Here is a 27,182-nt window from a genome sequence, read left to right as displayed (position 1 = left end):
ACTTTAAGTCCAATTTCACGTACATGTGGTTGAAGGCAGTCATGATCCATTGCATAGTTATGAGATGAAATAGCATACCTGCATACTGGGATTTTTGGGGAAGATGGCAGCAGCTAACTATTGGGCTAGAGTCTAGCCCAATAGTTAGCCGCTAGAGTTACTGAGCGTGAGATTCACTCATCAGGTTTGTTTAAAGGTCGGATGACAAAGATTTTATGGGGTCAGTTAAAATTCATGCATCGTTTATGTAATGTAATATATGCACGTAACTTCCAGTAAGTTTTCAACCATAGTTTAGCTAAAAAAAATAAGGTTTTTATGATGCATATTGAGTCCTTTCCGAACATACACGAAGCTCAAGACATCGGGGTGTGGTTACTCTATCCACCACAAGGGCTACCAGAAGTGACATTGCAATTGACAAACAGTGCGCTACAGTCTATACGCAATCGCCTTTAACATGTTGGAATATGAGGAGGAGGAGGATTTCAATGTACAGGAGCACCCAACTGAACTTGGCATCGTCAAACCGAAAGTTTGAGCCGATATGGCGGTCGGAATAATGACAACAGCGAGCAGCCGAGTAGCAGCTGCAAGAGACTGGCCACTGGCTCGATGTGACGGTATGTCAAAAGCATGTCTTTTTATACAGTCATGGCTTGAAATCATGGCATGCCAGGGGTGCCAATATTTTTTAGCACGACTATACGCATTATATACCGTATTTTCACATCGGGCACACTGTATTAAAAGGCACAGTCTCAGTTACGGGGTCCATTTCTGTATCTAACACATAAATAAGGCGCAACGTATTATTGGGCGCAGGCATGGTAAAACATACGGTAGCATGCATGCACGCTGAAACAATGTTTATAAAAAAGGTAGCGGGAGCAAAACTGAGATCAGTTGTACTTTATCGAAGTATTTAACAATGTACTCACGCCATTTTTGATCAATCCTCATCAACAAAGCCATCAAAGTCTCATGTTCTGCATCCAAAATGAGCAGCTGGACAAGTTCTCCAACAAATACGCCGGGTTCCCTCTCGTCATTGTCAGTCAGTCTTGTTGCCGAGGGGCTATTCAGCAATAATGCCGGCTTTCGCAAAAGCTTGGACAAAAGTCAAAGCAGATACCTTAGCCTAAGCATCCACAATCCATTCTCATACGGTGCCGTAACTCTCCTGGCGTCGCCTCCCAGTCTTAGTTGCACTTGGTTTTTCACAGCGGCTGTGAGATGGGCGCGCATGGAGTCACAGATCAACAGGGACGGTGACGCGTGAAAAAAACAAACATCCGGTCTGTTTATGTACACCTCTCTTGGCAATCTTTTTACTGCAGTAGGAGCGGAAGATGGCCAGCTTTTCCTTGTAATCCGCCGGACATTGCTGCGCCACGGTAGCCCTTGCCCAGATGGATGGATGGCGCCGTTTCATAAAACGAAAGCACCAAGGCGGACTTCCTTGAAAATGTTTGATTCTCATTTCTTCTGCAACCGTTATTGCACTCAGTCGAATGGCGACTGTAGAGACGCTTCTCCCGGCTGTTGTTTGATCGTTAATCCATTGCTCGAGTTGGTCTTCTAACTCGGGCCACCTTGCCTTGCTTCCGCGGAAACTCAGTTTCGTCTTCTTGATTTGGCGAAGCTCGTTTTCCTGCTTCCTCCACTTGCGAACCATGGATTAATTGATCTTGAATTATCTCGCGGCTGCTCAATTCCCATGTTCCTCCGCGTAACTGATAGCTTGCAGTTTAAACTGTGCTTCGTAAGCGTGTCTCTTCGTAGGTGCCATTTTCGGGGGTCCTAAGCCAAACCGATGTTTCGCACAATGCATATGCTATATACCTACTGGGGCTGTGCCTTTAGCATCCTCCGACACACGCACACTTCCCCCTTTACGTCCGCTTTTCCTCTGTATGAGCAGCGTGTCGGCAGGAAATGCTCCCAGTCAGTCAAGCGGAGCACTCAGTTCAGCAGCGCACTAAAAGGCAATGTGCGTGGAACTAACCCATTTGACTTCATATTCATGAATTCATGTTTCAGCAAAAAGTTAAATATAGCATGGTTTGAAGGTATTAGCGACTGTTTTATCACGTCAAATGGTTTATTTGTGCAAATTTTGACTTGACTTCCTGTTCTAACCGTTTAGCTTTTGATTTTGTAGGGTACACACCAGAACACAACATTTTGGCATGAAAGGAAATGCCACACGACACCAGTTCATTTTGAAAACAAAAGTAAATTAAGATGGCAAGAAAAGGAGTAATAAATGGAACCAAATGCTCAAAAACAATTCCTTTACCTACCCACCGATGAGACACAAGGTTAGTCTTTGTGATACTGTGAGAAAATTATTTGATTTTTGTCCCAATACATTGTGATGTCCCCTCCTTGAGCCGTCACCTTATCGTGATGGAGGGATTTGTGTGTTCCAATGATCCTAAGAGCTAAGCTTTTTGGCCTGTGGGACTCCTGAGGAAGCTGATGGGTTCCAGCTGGCCAAGCGGAATGCAGCTTTGGTGGTCGCTGAAGCAAAAACTTGGGCATGGGAGGAGTTCGGTGAGGCCATGGAGAAAGACATCCGGACGGGTTCGAGGAAATTCTGGTCCATCATCCGACGTGTCTCAGGAGGGGAAAGCAGTGCACCATCAACACTGTGTATAGTGGGGATGGGGCGCTGCTGAACTCGACTCGGGACGTTGTGAGCCGGTGGGGCGAATACTTCGAAGACCTCTTCAATTCCACCGACACGCCTTCCCATTAGGGAGCAGAGTCTGGGTTCTATGAGGCGGTCTCTCCTATCTCTGGGGTTGAGGTCACCGAGGTGGTTAAAAAGCTCCTCGGTGGCAGGGTCTCGGGGGTGGATGAGATTCGCCCGGAATTCCTCAAGGCTCTGGATGTTGTAGGGCTGTCCTGGTTGACACGCCACTGCAACATCGTGTGGACATCGGGGACAGTGCCTCTGGATTGGCAGACTGGGGTGGTGGTCCCCCACCACCCCAGGGGGGACCGGAGAAGTGTGTTCCAGCTACAGGGGGATAAAAACTCCTCAACCTCCCTGGTAAGGTCTATTCAGGGGTGCTGGAGAGGAGGGTCCGTCGGGAATTTGAATCTCAGATTCAGGAGGAGCCGTGTGGTTTTCGTCCTGGCCGTGGAACAGCTCTACACCCTTGGCAGGGTCCTCGAGGGTGCATGGGAGTTCGCCCAACCAGTCTACATGTGTTTTGTGGACTTGGAGAAGGCGTTCGACCGTGTCCCTCGGGGGGTCCCGTGGGGGGTGCTTCGGGAGTATGGGGTACCGAACCCCCTGAAACGGGCTGTTCGATCCCTGTACGACCGGAGTCAGAGTTTGGTCCGCATATACGGTAGTAAATCGGACTCGTTTCTGGTGAGGGTTAGACTCCGCCAAGGCTGCCCTTTGTCACCAATTCTGTTCATTACTTTTATGGACAGAATTTCTAGGCGCAGCAGAGGCGTAGAGGGGGTCCGGTTTGGTGGCCTCAGTATTACATCTCTGCTTTTTGCAAATAATGTGGTTCTGTTGGCTTCATCAAGCCGTGACCTCCAACTCTCATTGGAGCAGTTCGCAGCAGAGTGTGAAGCGGTTGGGATGAGAATCAGCACCTCCAAATCTGAGACCATGGTCCTCAGTCAGAAAAGGGTGGCGTGCCCTCTCAAGCTCAGGGATGAGATCCTGTCCCAAGTGGAGGAGTTCAAGTATCTGGGGGTCTTGTTCACGAGTGAGGTAAGAATGGAACGGGAGATCGACAGGTGGATCGGTGCAGCGTCTGCAGTGATACGGACTTTGTATCGATCCGTTGTGGTGAAAAAGGAGCGAAGCCAAAAGGCGAAACTCTCGATTTACCGGTCGATCTTCGTTCCTACCCTCACCTATGGTCACGAGCTGTGGGTCGTGACCAAAAGAACAAGATCCCGGATACAAGCGGCCAAAATGAGCTTCCTCCGCAGGGTGTCCGGGCTCTCCCTTAGAGATAGGGTGAGAAGCTCGGTCATCCGGGAGGATCTCAGAGTAGAGCCGCTGCTCCTTCACATCGAGAGGAGCCAGATGAGGTGGCTGGGGCATCTGATTCGGATGCCTCCCGGACGCCTCCCTGGTGAGGTGTTCCGGGCACGTCCCACCGGGAGGAAACGCCGGGGACGACCCAGGACACGCTGGAGAGACTACATCCTTCGGCTGGCCTGGGAACGCCTCAGGATCCCCCCGGAAGAGATGGATGAAGTGGCTGGGGAGAGGGAAGTCTGGGCGTCCCTGCGAAAGCTACTGCCTCCGCGACCCGACCCGGATAAGCGGTAGAAAATGGATGGATGGATGGACATTGTGATGTAAAGTTACTAGTTAGACCGTTGGTTTTAGCTCAATGTTAAGCTTGTAATGCGAATGATTCTACTTTCTTTCCAGTATGGTAAAATGATTAATAATTATTTTTTCTTTTGTCAGGCGGCATGGTGGGCGACTGGTTAGCACATCTGCCTCACAGTTCTGAGGACCGGGGTTCAAATCCCGGCCCCGCCTGTGGAGTTTGCATGTTCTTCCGGTGCCTGCATGGGTTTTCTCCGGGTATTCCGGTTTCCTCCCACATCTCAAAACATGCATGGTAGGTTGATTGATGACTCTAAATTGCCTGTAGGTGTGAATGCGAGTGCGAATGGTTGTTTGTTTGTGTGTGCCCTGCGATTGGCTGACGGCCAGTTCAGGGTGTAGCCCGCCTCTCACCCGACGACAGCTGGGATAGGCTCCAGCACGCCTGTGACCCGCGTGAGGATAAGCGGAATAGAAAATGCATGGATGGATGGATGGATGGAATTTTTTGTCTGTCATCAGTTGTTATCTGTCTTATTGTTGGCATAGCCTTTTTTTTATTGAATCACTCTCACCGAACTGACTTGAGAGTTGACTTCACTGTAGTTCTGTGCGGTGTAGGTTGAGGGTCAGAGTGCGAGGGAGCACGCAGACTTCTCCACATCGCGAAAGCCTCCTTTGCACAATATTATCCATCCATCCATTTTCTGAGCCACTTCTCATCACAAGGGTCGCGGGCATGCTGGAGCCTATCCCAGCCGTCATCGAGCAGGAGGCGGGGTACACCCTGAACTGGTTGCCAGCCAATCGCAGGGCACATACAAACAAACAACCATTCACACACACATTCACATCGACTTGCAATTTAGTGTCTTCAATTAACGCTCTAACCAGTGGGTCACCGTGCCGCCGTATACTATTATATCTTATTCTAATCCAAGTGTTGCACTGAAGCGACTGGTCATTTATTTTTACAAAGACAGATTTTTGTTTGCTGCCGCCATTGGGCACAAGCACGTCTTTGTGTGCGTTCTTCTGTCTTGGTTTTCGCTGTTGCTCCGTTAGTTTTCACCATTTTCTTCTTCGGGGTCGGCGGACTGTAGGCATCGAAACTGCGAACCGCAGTTCCCAATTTTTTAAATTTGAACAATTCCGGAATGTTAGTCCCGGTTCCAATCAGTTATCGATACCCAACCCTAATCGTATCACAACAAACATCCGACAGTATCTCACACAAACGCCGGTTAGGAGGAGGACAAGAATATGCCGGTGGTTGCTACTAAGCAGCGACCAACAAAAGGATTATCAAAACTTCGCCGCAGCTCTGCAAGGGTGAAACAAATCTCATCATGCATCACAACTTTGATCGCTAAGGATTTAACGTCCAAATCCTGTCGTTGACCACCAGGGATTTCGTCCTCTGATACAGACTCAGATACATCCCGAAGCGTTTACCTTTATTTTGTGTTCTTTTATTTATCCACTATTTGTTTACAAATCCAAATTCCTCAAATACAATGACAGCTGATGTTGTACAAAAGGGTTTTATACCAGGTTTGATTGTTGTTAATATGTTTTTTTTGTTGTGGGATTTATGCTGCTCATTGAGGGTTTGGTTTGGAAGATTGGACACCCACCTTGGTCAGTTTTGGTGGCTGGCTTCCAGTTCTCTGCACTGATAACAGGCAAACACACTTGCCCCTTCTCATCAATGTTGGGGTGATAGATCTTTGTTTTGAATGTAATCTTGGGAGGCTTGAAAGGGTACTCGGTGGGGAAAATGATCTCAATCCTGAACGCGCCTTTGTCATAGGGAGGGTTGTCCTAGATAGAAATGGAGAACATTAGTAAAATTAAAGTGAGGTCCCAAAGATGTCAGTGCAGTGAGAGAAGAAATGGCTGCTTACAGGAACAATAAGGCCTTGCCATGACAATAGGTTAGAGTCATCAACTTGAATGTTTCTGAAATTTTTCATTCCAGATCTGCGAATCTCATCAAGTTCCTGGGGGGGGGGGGGGAAACCATGAAGCATTAAAAAAGTCATAGAAGGCATAATGGTGGACAAGAAAGACTTTCAAGTAGGGATGTCCCGATCCGATCGTTTGATCGCAAATTGGAGTCAATCACGTTATTTTCGGCTGATCGAGATCGGTTTTATTAATTTTCTGACTTTTTAAATGTCAAAGTGGCAAAATAATACAAAGGGACAAATATCTTGCCAAATGGAACAGCTTCATTTTATATTACACAATGTAACTTTTCTGTTTTTTTTTTTTAGTACATGTATAAATGTGAAAGAGACACGCGCTCTGTTTGTGTGTGTGTGTGTGTGTGTGTATACGCGCGCACGCGCGTGACACACGGTCTGCCTTGATTCTATTTGCCCGTTGAGAATATGGAGACACCACACGAACCGCCCGCCCTCGCTGCAACCTGAAATACAAAGTATTTCTAAATAAGTCTGCAAAGTCTAATATATAGACGCCTCGCTGAACGCCGTTGTGAACGAGTCAAGAGAACGTCAGACAGGTTAGCGACTTCACCTCAAATAGAAGATTAACTTATTTTGTGACAAGCAAGCTTGTGGTCATAAATCAAATACGCCGTTTGTAGATGAGCGGAGTCACGCATGTGACGTTTACCACCAACACTGTAGCTGCATGGACGGTCATTTTAGCCTCAAGACACATGCTCAACAAACAGAAGTAGGTAGCAACGCGCTACATTTACTCCATTACATTTACTCAAGCAATATTTTGGATAAATTATCCTATGCATAATAGTTTTAATGAACCATAAGTTTTAATTTTACTTGAGCATTTATGTCAAGAAGAAGCAGTACTTTTACTCCATTACAATGTACAACCCCAATTCCAGTGAAGTTGGGACACAAGCAAAGATGGGGCGAGGTTCACCTCTTTGCGTGGGAAAATAGTCGAACAGTTTAAGGACAATGTTCTTGAACGTACAATTGCAAGGAATTTCATCATCTACGGTCCATATCATCAACAAAAGGTTCAGAGAATCTGGAGAAATCACTGCATGTAAGCGGCAAGGCTGAAAAACCGAGATTGAATGCCCGTGACCTTCGTAAGTGCAACTTGAAACTCTTACTATGGAAAGCAAAAGCCATTTATCAACAACGCCCAGAAACGCCGCCGGCTTCTCTGGGCCCGAGCTCATCTAAAACAGACTGATGCAAAGTGGAAAAGTGTGCTGTGGTCCGACGAGTCCACATTTCAAATTGTTTTTGGAAATTGTGGACGTCGTGTCCTCCGGGCCAAAGAGTAAAAGAACCATCCGGACTGTTATCGACGCAAAGTTCAAAAGTCAAAATTCTAAGCAAAATTCTAAGCTAATTATTTGCTAAAAACAATCAAGTTTATCAGTTTGAACCTGAAAAATTTTGTCTTTGTAGTGTATTCATAATTTGCAAATCATTGTATTCTGTTTTTATGTATGTTTAACACAACATCCCAACTTCATTGGAATTGGGGTTGTACTTGCGGATCCATTTTATTTATTTATTTCGTTTTAAAGAGTTTTTAGACACGTCGTGCACAAAGTCTTCTATATTGGGCTCAGCGAGACAAAGTGAGTCATGACAGCCGTGTGTGACCCGTGTTTACATTATAGACTACGGAAAACTACAGCTTTAACATGCAGCGTAATTTTTTCACTGCCAAACCTGGATATTTCAGCCCACTTCTGACTTGATAAAAAACTTGCAGTAAGTTGCAGATGTGTTGGCTGTGCATGTGGCAATATAAGCTCTTTTTTTTGGTCACAAGTGCAAAACATGCATCTTCTGGGGTATGTTCTCTCTCTCTCTCTCTCTCGCTCTCTCACACACAAACACACACGCCATAAGTCTGATCAGCAAACAGCTTCTTCAACCAGTCATTTCAGTGGATAAAGCAAATGTTTTTGTAAGGCCTGATGCATGTTGTTTTTTTCCACTTAAAAAATAAAAGTTTGAATGTAATCAGTTACTTCTGAACACACATGCCAGTTATAAGAGGGAGTGCATCCTTGTGCAATCATCCATCCATCCATCTTCTATCGCTTATCCGGGGTCGGGTCGCGGGGGTAGTAGCTTTAGCAGGGATGCCCAGACTTCCCTTTCCCCAGCCACTTCATCCATCTCTTCCGGGGTGATCCCGAGGCGTTCCCAGGCCAGCCGAGAGACGTAGTCTCTCCAGCGTATCCTGGGTCGTCCCCGGGGTCTCCTCCCGGTGCGACGTGCCTGGAACACCTCACCGGGGAGGCGTCCGGGAGGCATCCGAATCAGATGCCCCAGCCACCTCATCTGGCTCCTCTTGATGTGAAGGACCAACGGCTCTACTCTGAGATCCGCCCGGATAACCGAGCTTCTCACCCTATCTCTAAGGGAGAGCCCGGACACCCTGCGGAGGAAACTCATTTCGGCCGCTTGTTCTCGTTCTTTCGGTCACGACCCACAGCTCGTGACCATAGGTGAGGGTAGGAACGTAGATCGACCGGTAAATTGAGAGCTTCGTCTTTCGGCTTAGCTCCTTCTTTACTACAACGGAACGATACAAAGTCCGCATCACTGCAGACGCTGCACCAATCCACCTGTCGATCTCCCGTTCCATTCTTCCCTCACTCGTGAACAAGACCCCAAGATACTTGATACTCCTCCACTTTGGGTAGGATCTCATCCCCGACCTGGAGAGGGCACGCCACCCTTTTTCGACTGAGGACCATGGTCTCAGATTTGGAGGTGCTGACTCTCATCCCAGCCGCTTCACACTTGGCTGCGAACTGCTCCAATGAGAGTTGGAGGTCACGGCTTGATGACGCCAACAGAACCACATCATCTGCAAAAAGCAGAGATGCAATACTGAGGCCACCAAACTGGACCCCCTCTACGCCTCGGCTGCGCCTAGAAATTCTGTCCATAAAAGTTATGAACAGAATCGGTGACAAAGGGCAGCCTTGGCGGAGTCCAACCCTCACCGGAAACGAGTCCGACTTACTGCCGGATATGCCGACCAAACTCTGAATCTTGTCGTACAGGGACCGAACAGCCCCTATCAGGGGGCTCGGTACCCCATACTCCCGAAGCACCCCCCACAGGCCCCCCCGAGGGACACGGTCGAACGCCTTCTCCAAGTCCACAAAACACATTTAGACTGGTTGGGCGAACTCCCATGCACCCTCGAGGACCCTGCCAAGGGTGTAGAGCTGGTCCACTGTTCCACGGCCAGGACGAAAACCACACTGCTCCTCCTGAATCTGGTATTCAACTTCCCGACGGACCCTGCTCTCCAGCACCCCTGAATAGACCTTACCAGGGGGGCTGAGGAGTGTGATCCCCCTGTAGTTGGAACACACCCTCCGGTCCCCCTTCTTAAAAACGGGGACCACAACCCCAGTCTGCCAATCCAGAGGCACTGTCCCCGATGTCCACGAGATGTTGCAGAGGCGTGTCAACCAGGACAGCCCTACAACATCCAGAGCCTTGAGGAACTCCGGGTGAATCTCATCCACCCCCGGGGCCCTGCCACCGAGGAGCTTTTTATTCACTTCGGTGACCTCAACCCCAGAGATAGGAGAGCCTGCCTCAGATAACCCACACTCTGCTCCCTCATGGGAAGGCGTGTCGGTGGAATTGAGGAGGTCTTCGAAGTATTCTTCCCACAGGCTCACAACGTCCCGAGTCGAGGTCAGCAGCGCCCCATCCCCACTATACACAGTGTTGATGGTGCACTGCTTTCCCCTCCTGAGACGTCGGATGGTAGACCAGAATTTCCTCAAAGCCGTCCGGAAGTCTTTCTCCATGGCCTCACCGAATTCCTCCCATGCCAGAGTTTTTGCTTCAGCGACCACCAAAGCTGCATTCCGCTTGGCCAGCCGGTACCCATCAGCTGCCTCAGGAGTCCCACAGGCCAAAAAGGCCTGATAGGACTCCTTCTTCAGCTTGACGGCATCAGTCACCATTGGTGTCCACCAACGGGTTCGGGGATTGCCGCCACGACAGACACCGACCACCTTACGGCCACAACTCCGGTTGGCCGCCTCAGCAATGGAGGTGCGGAACATGGTCCACTCGGACTCGATGTCCCCTGCCTGCCCCGGAACATGAGCAAAGTTCTGTCGGAGGTGGGAGTTGAAACTCCTTCTGACAGGGGATTCCGCCAGACGTTCCCAGCAGACCCTCACAATCCGTTTGGGCCTGCCACGTCGGACCGGCATCTTCCCACCATCGGAGCCAACTCACCACCAGGTGGTGATCAGTTGACAGCTCCGCCCCTCTCTTTACCCGAGTGTCCAAGACATGCGGCCGCAAGTCCGATGACATGACCACAAAGTCGATCATCGAACTGCGACCTAGGGTGTCCTGGTGCCAAGTGCACGTGTGGACACCCTTATGCTTGAACATGGTGTTTGTTATGGACAATTCGTGATGAGCACAGAAGTCCAATAACAGAACACCGCTCGGGTTCTGATCGAGGGGGGGGCGTGGGGGCGTTCCTCCCAATCACACCCTTCCAGGTCTCACTGTCATTGCCCACGTGAGCATTGAAGTCCCCCAGCAGAACGATGGAGTCCCCAGCGGGAGCGCTCTCCAGCACCCCCTCCAAGGACTCCAAAAAGAGTGGGTACTCTGAACTGGTGTTTAGTGCATAGGCACAAACAACAGTCAGGCCACTTGAAGGCGGAGGGAGGCTACCCTCTCGTCCACCGGGGTGAACCCCAACGTACAGGCGCCGAGCCGGGGAGCAATAAGTATACCCACACCTGCTCAGCGCCTCTCACCGTGAGCAACTCCAGAGCGGAAGAGAGTCCAACCCCTCTCGATAGGACCGGTACCAGAGCCCAAGCTGTGCGTGGAGGAGAGTCCGACTATATCGAGTCGGAACTTCTCGACCTCACACACCAACTCGGGCTCCTTCCCTGCCAGAGAGGTGACATTCCTAGAGTCAGCTTCTGAAGCCGGGGATCGGATCGCCAAGGTCCCCGCCTTCGGCTACCGCCCGGCTCGCATTGCGCCCGACCCCTATGGCCCCTCCTACAGGTGGTGAGCCCATGGGAAGCCTTGTGCAATCAGATTTTTATTTTATTTAAATTTTATTTACCAGGTAAATGACCAGTTAAAACTAGGCTTTACACGGTCAGGATTTTTGGGGCCGACCACCAAGTTTAAAAAAACGATAACCGATCACAAGATGAAGGAATGTGTATTTAAATGCCCTGTTCATTTACTGTATATACTTGTGTATTCAAAACATTATATTTCCAATAAATAATGCATCTTTGTTCATCTACTTATGCCAGTAAGGCATAGTGACAGACAGAACAAATGATAAATGGTCTTCTATTAGATGGCAAGAAGTACATACAGAAATTAATGTATCCACTGTTTGTGACATTTTTGTTTGTTGATGTTCCGTGAGATTTTTCAATTGTAAAATATGTTCCTTGGCTTCATAAAGGTTGGAAATAACTGCTCTCGTCAGATCGTGTATTCTAATCAGTCAGCGCAATCGTGAAAGAGCAAATTTGTCTTGTAGTCTGATCCGGGTATTATGTGTTGTCTGTCCTACACCACCACCATGCTTTTTTTTTTTTTATAACTATTGGCCGTCAGATATTTCCAATACTACGTCAAAAGACGCGCGACAAGGCTAAAAATAAATGAGCTTTTGGATTCAAATATACTGTGCACGATGGCGACGCGGCGTAAATGTCTTTTGCGCCATTGATCGGATCGGCGAATGACGACATTAAAGCCGACCAGCATAAAATGCTAAATATCGGGCGATACCAATCAGCAAGACAAAATCGGTGTAAAGTCTACAAATGAATACTTGAAATTGTTTAAAATGTGGGCCCTGAATCTATAATCTATTAAAGTTTAACTTTTTGAATGGAACTATGGAACTAAACTTTTCCATGAAATACATTTTTTTGGGAAAGGGTCTGTACATGTGTGTAATGTACTTGAGGTGGCCCACCCTGACTGGCCCCTGTGGGGATTGGCCACAGGTACTTTCGGCCACGGGAGAGCGAGCGAGTTGGGCCCACAGGACAAATAATCTGAACGACGTATTTAGTATTGGGAATAACATTACACTGTCTAGGGGTAACGTGGCACCCCCCTCCCCGGCGAAACTAACCCGATTCTATTGACAATAACAGAAATATGGAATAATTCTTTCCCTGTGACCGGCCAATGGTGTGTGAAGGGTACCTCCCAAAACCTTGTATTTAGGTATTGGGATCAACGTCACCAGAAAGAACCCCTTGTCTATAATTACAATCAATTCGTTTGATGTCTCTGACAAACAACAAGACGAACGACCCCAAAGCAACGGAATAAGAGTGTTTGACACTACTACAATCTCCATATCAAAACGACTAAATGTTGAGACAGAGTTCTCGGAAACCAACAATTGGATGACAATGATGCAATCAGCCCCCCATGACCTATGAAACACTAAAGTCCTCTTTATACTCCCACGGTCGCGCGGCCGAGAACGCCCGCATTGCATCACGTGACCGACGAATTGGCGGCCCCTCTGCGTAGCTTGACGTGCACATGGCAAAAACTGTTCCTACGCGTCGAATGCCGCGTAGTTAATCTCTCGTGATTGGTTTGTTTTAGTCACATGCTGTGATGACGTTGTGAAAGACTACTACTGACCATGACTATATTGGGGCATGTTTTTGTACTTGTGTTAATGTAATGTAACCGCCCACCAAATGTTAATAAAAAGAGCTGCGCAAGGACAAGGACCTCAGAGAAGTTGGGAGAGATAAGTGCGGTGCTTGTTCTTGTAGCTGCTCTCACTTTGTAAAATTACGTAATTGACTCAAGTTGTGATTCTCGTTTCGGTCTCCTTCCTTGGTGTGAGCGTGTCGGTTAAAAATAACCCTGACAATTTGGTCCTTCGAGCAAGATGCCAGCATATCTGCAGTCCTCGGGAGCGTTGCTGATGGCGACTGAAGACTGTGCACAGCCAGACGAAATCTGAAAAAGAAGTCCACCTTCCGTGGCCGGTTGAGTCAGCTTCCTCCGGGATCGTGGATTGATGGCAGTCCGAATTCAGGCACCATCAAGGAGGACAGAGAAGGCGTCACGAACTGTGAGTGCAACCTCTCTTGTCTGTGCGCGTGTAAGAGCTCGGTTTGATTCCCATGCCAGAGGGGGGAGGAAGTCCCGGCCTCGACCAGAAAGCAGGGATTTAGTCCCGTGCTATAGGAGGGATTTTAGTCTCACACGTCCTTAAAAGTGGAGTTTAAGTTTCGCACTTAATCAAAAAAGTGGGGTAGTCCTGTGGGGGGTAGTGCCACACGTCAAAAACGTGGAGTAGTCCCGTCCAAAGAGGGTCCGTGCTACACTGGAAGGGTTGAGGTGTGAAAAGAGTCGGAGTGTGTGTTGTCTGAATGCATCGAGTCACTAAAAAAGCGCAGCAGCGGGCAGCCGGAAACCTGAGGGTGTTAACGTAAGGCTGTCGTCTGTTAAAGTAGGTGGAAAGTGACAAGTGGTTGATATTTCTTGCAGTCAAAAGGTGAATCTAAAACGGACAAGACCGACAAGGTTGTGTTCGCTCCACAGAGAGATTTTCACTTTGTTTGCTGCACTGTTGTCAATAGTTAATTAAGGGAAATTGTTGTTGCAAAAGCCAAGTTGGCAGGGAATTGGCTGGTGATGAAATATACATGAAACAAAATCATGAAAGATCAGTGGAATATTTGCCTTGATGGAAAAAGAAACATGATTTTAACGGCAAACTAACCATCACAGGCACAACAGAACTGGTGAGGAAAATTAAGAGAAGAAAGAATGAGAACCACCAGTAATTTAAAAAAAAGTTAAATTGGAAATGGACATTACTGTAGCCATAAAGTGGTTAACTGAAGCACAGAACCGAAAAAAAGGCCAAGCTGAGGCTAAACGAAGATTATTTGTGCGGAGGGAGGATAATGACACCCAACGACATTTATCCCGTGAGCTGATTGGCTGCGCATCATCGCAGCCTCAGCCAGCATCTTCCCTTGTTGTGTCTCGCCAGTCTCATCCACGCTGTTGTGTTTGCAAAAACTTTTTTTGTTGAAGCGATCATTTTTTTGATTAGTTAAGCAAGCCCTTACAATGCCGCCGAAGTGCTGTGCCCCTGCGAAAGCTTCCTCCGGGGCGCCCAAGAGGTAGATGATGATGATGACCATCAGCTAAAAAGTGAAACTTTTCGATTTGATCAAAGAGGGCAGAAGTTATGCATCTGTGGCACGGCATTATGGCGTGAATGAATCCACAGTGCGGTATATAAAGAAAGAGGAAGCAAACAGCCGCAAAACTGTTTCAATGAGGAAGCGAAACGTGCGGTAACTCCGCATAATAAGAGAATTGTGAAAATGGAAGCTGCATTGGCATTGTGGATTGCTGATTGCAGGGAAAAGACTGAGTTTGGACAAGATCTCTACGACAAAATCTTGCCCGATGACGACAGTGAAGAGGCTGAAGAAGGTGCTGATGAACCTCAACCCATTCGCCTCCTCGAGGACGAGGCTTTTCAGCCAGCAAAGGCTGGTTCGAAAAAAATAAAATAAAAATACAGCCTCAGAAGCGTATGGTCTGTATTCGCCTCTCTCAGAAGGCACTGTTGATGAATGTTAACTACTGTATAATAAATGTTAATTACTGTATAAGGTTTTATAATTAAAGATTTAAGCCAATACGTATGCTGTTATAATCTTTGTCTCTAATATGTAAAGTATAAATACTGTTTACATATTTTAAACATTCTGGTACCCACATATACATCACGAAAATTCCTAGGTGGGCAAATCCTACTTCGCGGTTTTTCACCTTTCGCGTGGGGTTCTGGTCCCCATTAGCCACGAAAAACGAGGGAACACTGCATTGCAAAATAGAATGGTGTTAGATCTGCTGACTGCAGCGCAAGGAGGAGTTTGTATCCTGGTAAATGACACTGTAAATATCTGACAACCAATAAAGTTTTTTTTTTAATTCTTTTTTTTTTTTTTTAAACATGGGACAGACAACACGTCTGAGACAGACAACATGTAATGCGTGAATCAGACGACAAGACAAATTTGGTATTTCACAATTGCACTATGTCAGACGACTGCAATAAAATCTTGTATTCCGATACCACCGCATTCCGTCTTTTACGATCACTGGGCTTATCTTGTCAATTCATACACGACCGGATACACTCGTTACCATGGCGACGACATTGCGACACATGTATTATAAAAACAAAATGAGGGAAAATGTGTGCTGGTGGTCACTGGTGCTCGGGAGATTACGTTCATTTAAGGCTTGCTTGAGGTATGTTCATGTACTTTTAATACGATACGGCTCGCAAGCTAGCAACAAAACGTTATGTAGCCTACCAAGCTAGTGCTAGCACTAACTGTTGTGCGTAAACATGCTGGCGTTCTGTTGAATCATGCTCCACAGTTTCGGTGTGTGTGTGAAGTAATTTAATTAAAATAAAGTAATTCAACTACAGTACATTAGCTCCCGTTATTTCTGTCATGTTGTAATGTTGGTTTGACCTGACTGATTAGAATACATGACCTGACGAGAGCGGTGATTTCCAACCTTTCTGGAGCGAAGGCACATATTTTACAATTGGAAAATCTCATGGCACACCAACAAACACAAATGTCACAAAAAGTAGAAACACAGGAATTAATGCATATATTTCCTGCAGACATGCAAACACCAAAGGCATGAAAAAGGTGACAGACCCCCCCCACAAAAAAAAAACATTGTAGGGGTGTCTGGTGGGGGGGATCCCCGGGCCCCCGCCCGAGAATTTTTGGGGTTCTAACATAAATTAAGCAATCTGGGGGACTTCAAGCAGAAAAACATTTATTTACACCGCTTAAAATTAAATTGCGCCTCAGTTTTCAACCTAAAACCGTTATCTCATCGAACAATCCAAGGTGCCGTTTGTCACTAACCTTCTCCGCGGTAAAGCAGCTAAATGGTAAACGCCGTTGTGGCACAACTCCTCCCTGGTCCTCCAGTCATTTAATTCCTTTTCCGCCGAACTCAAGAAGGTCTTTGATCACCCCGTTCAGGGCCGGGAAGGCACTCGCAACCTCCTTACGCTCACTCAGGGCCTTCTTCACCTCCGACTGCCCCTTCATCACCCCCCACTGCACCAGATGAGCCCATGCAACTAGGTAACACACGACTAGACCCCCAGGAACGTCAGTGTTGTGTCACCCAGCGACTATGTATCTATTGCGGTAGATCAGGCCACTTCCTTGGTCACATGCCCCCTGCGACCAAAAGACCAGGCTCACAATGACCTGAGTCGCTGTGGTGAGCCAAACCACCATTTCCCCAAGCTCTCCCTCCCGTATGACTATTTCTCCATGCATTCTTGGTCCCAGTCATAACACCCCCATAGCTGCCCTTATAGATTATGGTGCAGACGACAATTTCATTCACGAAGGATTGGCACATCAACTCCAATTCCCTCTCCAACCACTCCCGTCTCCCAAGAAAGTCAATGGCCTGGATGGGCGAGTCATCTCCCGTCACTCACCAAACACTTCCATTTCCCCTGCTTATTTCTGGAAACCACCGTGAGGACATTCCACTTTTTGTGGATGGCGCCCTCACTGGTCTCTGCCATGGCGCCTTGCACCACACCACCACCACCACCGGCCACACCAGTCGACTTCTCCCAGGTGCCTAAGGAACATCATGATCTATCCCCTGTTTTCAGTAAAGACCTGGGGCCTCATGTACAAAGACTTGCGTGGATTTCCGACTGAAACATGGCGTACGCTCAAACCCAGAAAACGTCGTACGCACAAAAATATCCAGATGTATGAATCTGTGCGTACGGATGAATCCAAGCACATTTCCTTCGTACATCCCAATCAACGTGGAATTGAGCACACGGAGTAGCCGACCCCTCCCTTTCCACGCCCACATTGAAGCAAAGCAAAGCAAATGTATTTACCGCATTTACGCGACCATACGGCGCACCGCATTAAAAGGCACAGTCTCAGTGACAGGTGCTATTTCTGTATTTAACACAAAAATAACGAGCGTGGTTAGTTGTCGACAAGCTATATGTCGACGATCAACTGTTTCGTGATGTCAACGTCACGCCCTGGGTCTTCTCGATAAGAACTACTTTTGATCTGTTGTCATTAATGTATTGTATTTTGTTTCATTCTTTCCACTTTTGCTTAGATAAACAAAACCGGAATCACGCATGCCACCAGCATGAATCCTCACTCCTATCGCTCTGCTATCCTGTTCTGCTTGTTTCCACACACACTAAACGCACAAGTCGCTCAAAACTCTTTTTGCGCTCCACAAACCACCACCACACGCCATATTATCCCCTTGTCACTGTTTGCTTCCTATGTTCAGTGTTTGCTCGTTACCCTTCTATGTACCCTGGCTTTGCAGTACTCAAATATAGCACCTCTATCACCCTCTCTAAATAACATTCGTCAACACAATACCAAAAAATCTCCCGAAAACGGTCAAAAAAACAACAACAAAGAATGCATCGTACCAAATCTATTTAAAATGAGACACACACCCATTATATGTCACAATTAACATTCGTATCTTGGAATGTCAATGGCATTCGATCACAGGCAAAAAGAATTAAGATTCTGGATTATACCACTAAACTTAAAACAGACCTCCGCCTTCAAGAAACGCACCTTACTAAATCAGAAGAAAAATGCCTCATTTACTCGAATTTCATTCAGGTTATCTCGGCCTTTTATAACTGTAGACAAAGAGGAGTCTCAATACTAGTCCATAAAAGACTACTTTTTACAATTAATAGTACAGTAGCAGATCCAGAAGGCCGATATATACTTATACAGGCTACAATATTTAACAAGCTTTATACAATTGTCAATGTATACGCTCCAAATAAAGATGATCCAGCCTTTTTTCACATGCACTTGTTAAACTTGTCAGCCACGTCTCCAATTATTATGGCAGGTGATTTTAACCTTTCGCTAAATCCCCTAATAGATCGCTCAAACCTCAAAAATAGTAATCAGCCACAATGCTTCAATATACGAGATATATATGGATGACTTCGGTCTCGTTGACATTTGGAGGCTGAAAAACCGCGCAAAAAGAGAATACACATTTTTCTCATCAATTCACCGCTCTTTCTCAAGAACAGATTACTGTCTTTCAAACAATTTGGCAGCTCAAAGAATTACTCCCAAAATACATCCAATCATCATCAGCGATCATGCACCAATTTCTCTCAATCTAAAAGTTTAATCAAATTTGGGACCTCCACCAACAAGGCGCTTCAACACGTCCCTATTGAAGGACCAATATTTGGATTCTTTCGTGAGGAAGGTATGGGATGAGTTTCTGAAATTCAATGACTCCCCAACCATATATCCCCCATCTCTGTTGTGGGAAACCGGGAAAGCTGTTTTGAGAGGTCGAATCATATCGTATTCTTCGTACAAAGAAAAAACGAACAAAAATTTTAAAATGGAATTGAGGAAAAACGTAATCACCTCACAGAAGAATATGCAATTAATCCCATAGATACGCTAAGAACCCAACTTCAAAAGGCAAAACATCAGTTAGATGTTATCTTATCAAAAAGAACAGATTTTCTACAACAACAGTTAAAATACACCAACTTTGAGTACAATAATAGATGGGGGAAATTCCTTGCGAACCAACTTCAGCGCAATAAAGAAAAATCATTAATTTCACCCATTCAAGATTCAAACGGCAACTGTACACAGTCACCGTTAGAAATAAATGAATTTTTTTACAATTTTTATAGCAGCTTATATGCATCTTCGAACAACCCAGATCAAAAAGAAATTGAAACTTTAATTAAGGATCTAAACATCCCTCAGTTAAATACACAAATTAAAGACAGCCTTGATGTTCCTTTAACCATCACATAATTACATAACGCATTCAAAAATATGCAACCGGGACGTCAATGAGATAAAGGTAGAATTAGTAGCCATATGAACACAGCTTCAATTAAGTTATCACTGAAGCCAGGTAAAGACCCCACTCTCCCGGTGAATTGTTGGCCCTCATCACTGATTCATGTAGATATCAAGATTATCTCGAAAGCCCTCGCAGCGAGACTTGAAAAGGTACTTCCGTCGATGATCCACTATGACCAGACTGGCTTCATCATGTCACTTGACGCAGAGAACGCTTTCAATAAAGTTAACTAGGCTTTCCTGTTTGCAATACTTCAAATCTGGCTTTGGAGATACATTTATACATTGGCTAGCAACATTATACAATTTGCCGAAAGCGACCGTCACCACAAATAGGATCACTTCACAAAGGGGAACCAGACAAGGATGTCCACTCTCACCAATGCTATTTGCAATATTCATCGAACCTCTTGCTGCCGCTATACGTCAGAATGCTAATATTAAAAGGTATCCGCTCACTCGTGACAGAACACAAAATCAATCTATATGCTGATGATATTCTTCTTTACTTACAGGAACCCAAGTATTCTCTTCGGGCAGTTTTCAATCTCATTAAAACATTTTTATTAACTGGACAAAATCAACAATACTCCCAATAACAGCAAACTCATGGACTTCTGCAAATCAAATCCCAGAGTACCCTATTCCTATGGGAAACATTAAGTATTTAGGTATCAATATTTTGTCAAAACTCACAGAGCTAACCAATCTAAATTACACACCACTTCCAGAGTCTTAAATCAGCTGAGATTTTTCATCTCATCTGATTTAAGACGCTGGAATAACTTGCCTATATCATTACTGGGAAGAATAGCTCGCTAAAAATTAAAACCTTACCTCAAATAAATTATTTATTTTCAATGATTCCGTTTAAGCCCACATTTAAATGGTTTCAAACCTCGGATTCTGCTGTAATCATTTTTTATTCCAAAAATAAGAAAAATAGAATCTCCTCAGAAAAGTAAACGGGAGGGAGGCCTAAATGCTCCCAACTTGAAACACTATTATTTAGCTAACCAGTTACAATACCTCATCAAATGGTTGCACCACAGTGAGGAGTGTGATCCTTGGCTAGAATTGGAACAAACAGACTGCAACAACATCAACCTACCAAAACTCCCGTTTATTTCTACTAGTTCTTAAAAGCCATAAATGTTTCAAGAATCCAATAATCGCATCCACCTTAACGGCTCGGTGGCAAAGTTTAGAATCGACAGGATCTCAATTAGCTCCCGGTATGATCTTCCCTATCTGGCATGATCCGGATTTCGAAATTAATATTATACCCCTTCATTTCAGTACATGGGAACAACGTGGAATGAACCACCGACAGCAACTATTGAAAAATAATGTTGTTAGGGCACGTGATGAACTGTTCCAAGAATTCCAAATAACAGCTGGAGAGTCTTTCTTCAATACAATAAATTAAAAGCAGCAATAAAAATAAAAAATAAAAAATACTAACACTCCAGAGCACCCTCGAACTGCCGGAGTTTGTCAAGCAAATAATGAAGCTTCTCCCGCAAAGTCAAAGAAATCTCTCCAAAGTTTATAAATTAATTTCATGTACGAGATCACTGCACTTACCAAACACCAAATGGAAAAAAGACCTCTCCATGTCTGCTGAACGTAGCGACTGGGTACAGATTTGTAACAATACGTTTAGAATGGGCGGCACGGTGCGCGAGTGGTTAGCGCGTCTGCCTCCCAGTTCTGAGGATCGGGGTTCAATCCCCGGCCCCGCCTGTGTGGTGTTTACATGTCCTTCGCGTGCCTGCGTGGGTTTTCTCCGGGCACTCCCGATTTCCTCCCACATCCCCAAAACATGCATGTTAGGTTAATTGAAGACTCTAAAATTGCCCGTAGGTGTGAATGTGAGTGTTTGTTTCTATGTGCCCTGCAATTGGCTGACAACCAGTTCAGGGTGTACCACGCCTCCTGCCCGATGATAGCTGGGATAGGCTCCGGCACGCCCGCGACCCTCGTGAGGAGAAGCGGCTCAGAAAATGGATGGATGGATGTTTAGAATGACGAAAAACACAAATCGACAGCTTATACAATATAAAGTGCGCCATAGAACACACTTTACTCAGTACACTGTGCATTAAATTGGCTTCTCTCCATCTAATATATGCGTGCAATGCACCAAAAATACAGCAGACGCCTGTTTTCATGCTATATGGGAATGTACACCAAGTTAATGCTTTTGGTCTTCGGGTATACAAAAACTCTCGCATATTTTAAACTGCAGGATTCCACTTTCTCACCAAGATTGTACACATGTAGAGCCAAACACCACCAGCATCCTCTGTGCCATCTTCCGGATTTTTGGAAATTTGTTTGCGCTTCATGAAACATTAAACTCCGCCAGTTTGAGAGTTGAACTTCTCTTTTAAGACAGTATCACATTGGAGATCAATCGGTTCCATCTGCAGCTCCCCTGGCACTGTTTCAGGGTCTTGTGTGACTGAATCTTGGATGGCAGTTTGTCAGATAAAGGTGTTTTGCTGAGCCTGCAAGCTTTATTTTAACCACTGAGCCGTAGCCATCAGTTCCTGTGTTGACTGGCTCTTAGCATATTCAGCATGCTTGGTAGAAAAGTGACGGCTGATGTTACATTCCTCTAAAACCGCAATGGTTTCTTAACAAATTAGACATACAGCCTTTGACGGGACTTCAGTGAAAAATTATTGAGTAAGCCATTCTATTTTAAACACCCAGCACACGCTGTCGACTTTTCTTTGGCCCACTCATGATTGAAGAAGGGTCCAGAGGGCAGTCGCAGAGTAAAAACAGAACAGGTAAATTCAAGTCTATGTATCACTGTACCTACTGCGCTACCTAGTGGAACCACTGGACATTGCAGAACAACCTGGCGGACCCACTCGGCATTGCAGCACAACCTGGCGGAACCACTCGGCATTGCAGAACAACCTGGCGGAACCACTCGGCATTGCAGCACAACCTGGCGGAACCACTCGGCATTGCAGAACAACCTGGCGGAACCACTCGGCATTGCAGAACAACCTGGCGGAACCACTCGGCATTGCAGCACAACCTGGCGGAACCACTCGGCATTGCAGCACAACCTGGCGGAACCACTCGGCATTGCAGCACAACCTGGCGGAACCACTCGGCATTACAGCACAACCTGGCGGAACCACTCGGCATTACAGCACAACCTAGCGGAACCACTCGGGATTACAGGACAAGGTCAAATGAATGTAGTCATGATTTTGATATGATTTGGGCGATTCTGTACCAATCTTTGGCGGGTCAGATGTGGCCCACGGGCCAAAGTTTGCCCACCCCTGGCTTAGCGGTTTCCTGACCCAGTGCCAACCCCGCTGCAGTGGTATGTAGGGCAGCACAATTAAATTAATTTGAATTGCGGGCACTGCTGAATATGAAAAGCGCCTCATTTGCATGTGCCCACAACCAAGTCAGCCAGCCATACATGCGCCCCCTCACGTATGGTTTAGGCTTCATTAAACGCCGTAGCCCATGGCGAACTTCAAAGTAAAAGTCTAAAATGGCATTCAACGTACTAATACATAAAGCTTTGATTTTGAAGTTGGCTCTCAGCACATTGGCGGAGAAGCGGCGTGTCACGATAAGACACTTATTAACAATCGTTGTATCAGCTTCCTTGACTTGAACTTTTTGTCTCGCCTGACTGCAATGAAAAACCGCTGAATAAATGGAGAGGGAAATCACAACTGTTGAGTTCTTTTCAGTTTTTGACCATGCACGACGAACCAACGGTCAAGCAGAACAACGGAGATTTACCCGTCCTTGACGATTCATTGTATTGACGGGGCTTTTTCAAATGAAAGGTCGGTGCTTCCCGCCTAATGTTATTGCGTTTTATGCATTAACTACATTTGCTTCCATTAAGTTGAAATTCGTGATTGCACTTTGCAATAGAATATTTATTCTGTTAGCCCCTGGTATTGCAGAATTTTTGGGCTCATTTATTTTTTATTCTTATCTATCACTGATTCTTCAAGATTCATTTTGCACTGAAAACTTAAATATTTGTTGAAAAGCAGTGCAATAAAAATAACGATGTTTCCCCTAAGATGAGGACCAATCGTGATTAATAACCATGATTACAATATTGATCAAAATAATTGTGATTGTTCAGCCATAACTGTGCAGCCCGAGTGGTATTTTTTTTCTTATTTTATGGTCAGCACGGGTAGAGTTCAAGTTGTGTCAATGATTAACTTGTACATAATTCAGAGCTGGTGGGTGAAATAGTCAAATTCATTCTTCATTTTCTTTCTTCGGACTTAATCCACTGTATAGCAGTGAATGTATGAGGTTGATTAAAAATATGCTTGTTTGATGACTACATTATCAATCAATGACTTGTTCCTCATCAAAGACAATCTGATTGTTTTCGGGTCCTGATATTGCGCTTTATTTCTGACAGCAAAGCAAGCAGGTAGTGTAATCAATGTTATAAAAAAAAAAAATAATAATAAAAAAAAAAAAAAAACGCTATTTGACTTGTTGGACTGCGTTCGCTTACTAGAAAAAAAATAAATTAACAAAACACAATAAAATAAGGACATTATCCGAATATCCACTTGTGATCAGCATTTCTTTCGATCCGAGTAAAAGTCAGCATATTGGAGAATAGTTTAAGTCAAACTCATTTACGACGACGTGTTAAACGAAACCGAAAGACCCGGCTGTAAATGCTAACCGGCTAACCAACTCTTGCCGCTCGCCTTTACAATGAAGTCGAGGTCTTCCACACGTCGCATGGAAGACCTCGACGAAACTCGTTGAAGCCGACATTGGCCGAAGACGAGCTAGTTGCAACGCAGCTCATATCCGAGGACGGCAAGTTAGCCGATTAGCAAAGGCGACGCATTGTCCCTTTGGAAATTCACCGTCGTACGTGAGCGTCCTCGAAGACCAACGCCTTGTTCGCGCACACAAAACGACTCTCAATACGTTTTCCTGCGGGGTGGGGGGTCATTCCCTGTCTTAATGCAGCTCTTTATACTGCTCATCGATGCTGGCCTAATTTGCCGGGTTCTTCGCTTCCCAAAACCAGATCGGCGAGGTAGTGACCTCGTTCATAAAAATGGACAGTTTAACAGCGTTGTTGTCACATACAAGGTGGACCGGTCTCCGCGCGGGTGAAAGAATCGTGTGTTTTATAACCACCAAACCACCTGAACGCAATGCAGGTGATGAGACGACAACGAAATTGGATGATTTACCTTGGCCAGCCTCCTGCTCGCCGCCATCTTGAAACGTCTGTATGACTTCCCAGAATTCACAGCGCAGAGAATATGGGTCTCGAGGGAGGGGGAGGGGAAGATAGGGGCTTGACGATCACGCCTGCGAACGTCACAGCTCCGACGTGTCAATGAACAGGACACACACAGTCAATGCATGTGATACAAACATTACCAAAGTACAACAGTCCGGCGTCAGTTTTTGGACCAAAAAAAGAAAGATTGTGACTGCATCATTCACGCCAAACATGACACAAAAAAAACAAGAGACTTTTACAAACGTGACATGCACATTTTTGAAAGTACATTGATTGTTGGTCAGGCAACAATGTATTTCAACAAGTACAGATACAATGGCTCAGTATAGCGCGACAGCATTAAATGTCAATGTGGAGTCACATCAGGAGCAAAAAAAAATGGCTGACAACTGCCGAAAACAGTGATTCTCAAAGTGTGGTACTCAATGTTGGGAATATTCACATGTAACGATAATATGTCATTGAATTACAGAATTGTAATATTTTATATGACTGGGAGAACATGCGTAATTCAATTACAGTTGTTTTGGGAAATTTCCATAATTACAACTTTAGTTGCATTTGAAACGGCCCCTCCTTGAGCCGTCACCTTATCGTGGTGGAGGGGTTTGTGTGTCCCAATGATCCTAGGAGCTAAGCTGTCTGGGGCTTTATGCCCTTGGCAGGGTCACCCATGGCAAACAGGTCCTCGGTGGGGGACCAGACAAAGCACGGCTCCAAAACCCCCTATGACGAGTACAATAAATGGATTCAGGTTTCCCTTGCCCGGACGCGGGTCACCGAGGCACACCTCTGGAGCCAGGCCCGGAGGTGGGGCTCGAAGGCGAGCGCCTGGTGGCCGGGCCTGCACCCATGGGGCCCGGCCGGGCACAGCCCGAAAGGGTAACGTGGGTCCCCCTTCCCATTGGCTCACCACCTGTGGGAGGGGCCATAGGGGTCGGGTGAAGTGCGAGCTGGGCGGTGGCCGAAGGCGGGGAGCTTGGCGATCCGACCCCCGGCTACAGAAGTTGGCTCTAGGGATGTGGAATGTCACCTTTCTGGCAGGGAAGGAGCCCGAGCTGGTGTGTGAGGTCGAGAAGTTCAGACTAGATATAGTCGGACTCGCCTCCACGCACAGCTTAGGCTCTGGTACCGGTCCTCTCGAGAGGGGTTGGACTCCCTTCCACTCTGGAGTTGCCCACGGTGAGAGGCGCCGAGCAGGTGTGGGTATACTTATTGCTCCCCGGCTCAGCGCCTGTACGTCGGGGTTCACCCCGGTGGACGAGAGGGTAGCCTCCCTCCGCCTTCGGGTGGGGGGACGGGTCCTGACTGTTGGTTGTGTCTATGCACCAAACAGCAGTTCAGAGTACCCACCCTTTTTGGAGTCCTTGGAGGGGGTGCTGGAGAGCGCTCCCGCTGGGGACTCCATCGTTCTGCTGGGGGACTTCAATACTCACGTGCTAATGTTATCTTTCATTTAACTTTTTAACATTTATTATCCTTGACAGGATAATAGTTGGGAAGATGATTGGAAGTATAGTCGGTTACAAAAATGTAATAATAGTGTAACTTTCAATGACTTCCTCTAAGTAACATAACTGGTTAGCACATCTGCCTCACAGTTCTGAGGACCCGCGTTCAAATCCAGCCCCGCTTATGTGGCGTTTGCATTTTCTCTGGGTGCTCCGGTTTCCTCCCGATTTCCAAAAACATGCATGGTAGGTTAATCGAAGACTCTCTCTTTTCTATAGTTGTGAATATGAATGGTCGTTGATTTATATGTGACCTGCGATTGGCTGCTGATAAGTTCAGAGTGTACCCCGCCCGCCTCTCACCCGGTCAGCTGGGTTAGGCTCCAGCACACCCACGAATTGAACTCTTCTGCATAAGTGCTTCAATAAACATTTTTCAGTGCTTGCTTGAACCAAAACAACAAAATAGTATTTTCAAAAAGAGTCTTTTCATCACACTTGTTCTTGTTTTTGCCTCCCTATGAGGGATGAGGTGGACTACTCAAACTGTCCACATGAGTGTTGGGATTATTCTGTCCCACGGTCCACCCAGTTCCTGAATCTATGAACAAACAAAGTCTTTCAGTTACTTGGGAGCCGTCCTGATTCTGGTGGGAAAACGAACTGCATTCGGCTGACTGCTGTCGCATTGAACTTCAGGTGTGACAGGTGTACACACCGCCTCCGGAACAGGGTCTACCGTTGTCTCCGGCAGGTTCCTAGTCCCCCTAGTAAAGCCCTGGGGGTGTTCCGCTTTGATGCGATCCAAAACTTGTTGCTGCTGTGGCCTCCAAACCCGCATATTAGACTTTCTAAGTAAATCTCTGAGGGGACGTGTTTACCCTGCCAGGTGAGGCAGGAACTTTCCAAGGTGGTTCCTCATCCTGAGAAAACGTCTCACCTCACTAATGCTGCTTGGCTCCTTCATAGGACAGACGGCGCTTACCTTATCAGGGTCCGCGCTGACCCCTGATGAGTCGATAACTTGTCCCAGGAACTGGAGGTGTCACACTTGTCATTCAGCGTGTCGCCTGCCTCGTAGACATGACAGCATCCTCAGCAGTCTCTCGTCATGCTCACTCTGTG

General features: G+C 46.2%; 1 protein-coding gene across 1 annotated transcript in view; it reads right to left on the bottom strand.

The window, feature by feature from the left end:
* Window positions 1-24,583, bottom strand: part of LOC133400482 (ubiquitin-conjugating enzyme E2 L3) — a 35,800-nt gene extending 11,217 nt beyond the window's left edge. Inside the window, exons 1-2 of the mRNA XM_061673223.1 lie at window positions 24,551-24,583; window positions 5,959-6,145 (exon numbers count right to left, since the gene is read on the bottom strand). Coding sequence (XP_061529207.1) covers window positions 5,959-6,145; window positions 24,551-24,577 — 214 coding nt within the window. The 5' untranslated portion in view covers window positions 24,578-24,583. The remainder of the gene's footprint in view (window positions 1-5,958; window positions 6,146-24,550) is intronic.
* Between the last annotated feature and the right edge of the window lie 2,599 nt (window positions 24,584-27,182).

This window comes from Phycodurus eques, chromosome 3 (assembly GCF_024500275.1).
Source record: "Phycodurus eques isolate BA_2022a chromosome 3, UOR_Pequ_1.1, whole genome shotgun sequence".
In the NCBI taxonomy this organism is placed as follows: Eukaryota; Metazoa; Chordata; class Actinopteri; order Syngnathiformes; family Syngnathidae; genus Phycodurus; species Phycodurus eques.
The sequence above is the reverse complement of the archived record's forward strand: the minus strand, read 5'-3'. Positions and strand labels throughout refer to the sequence as shown.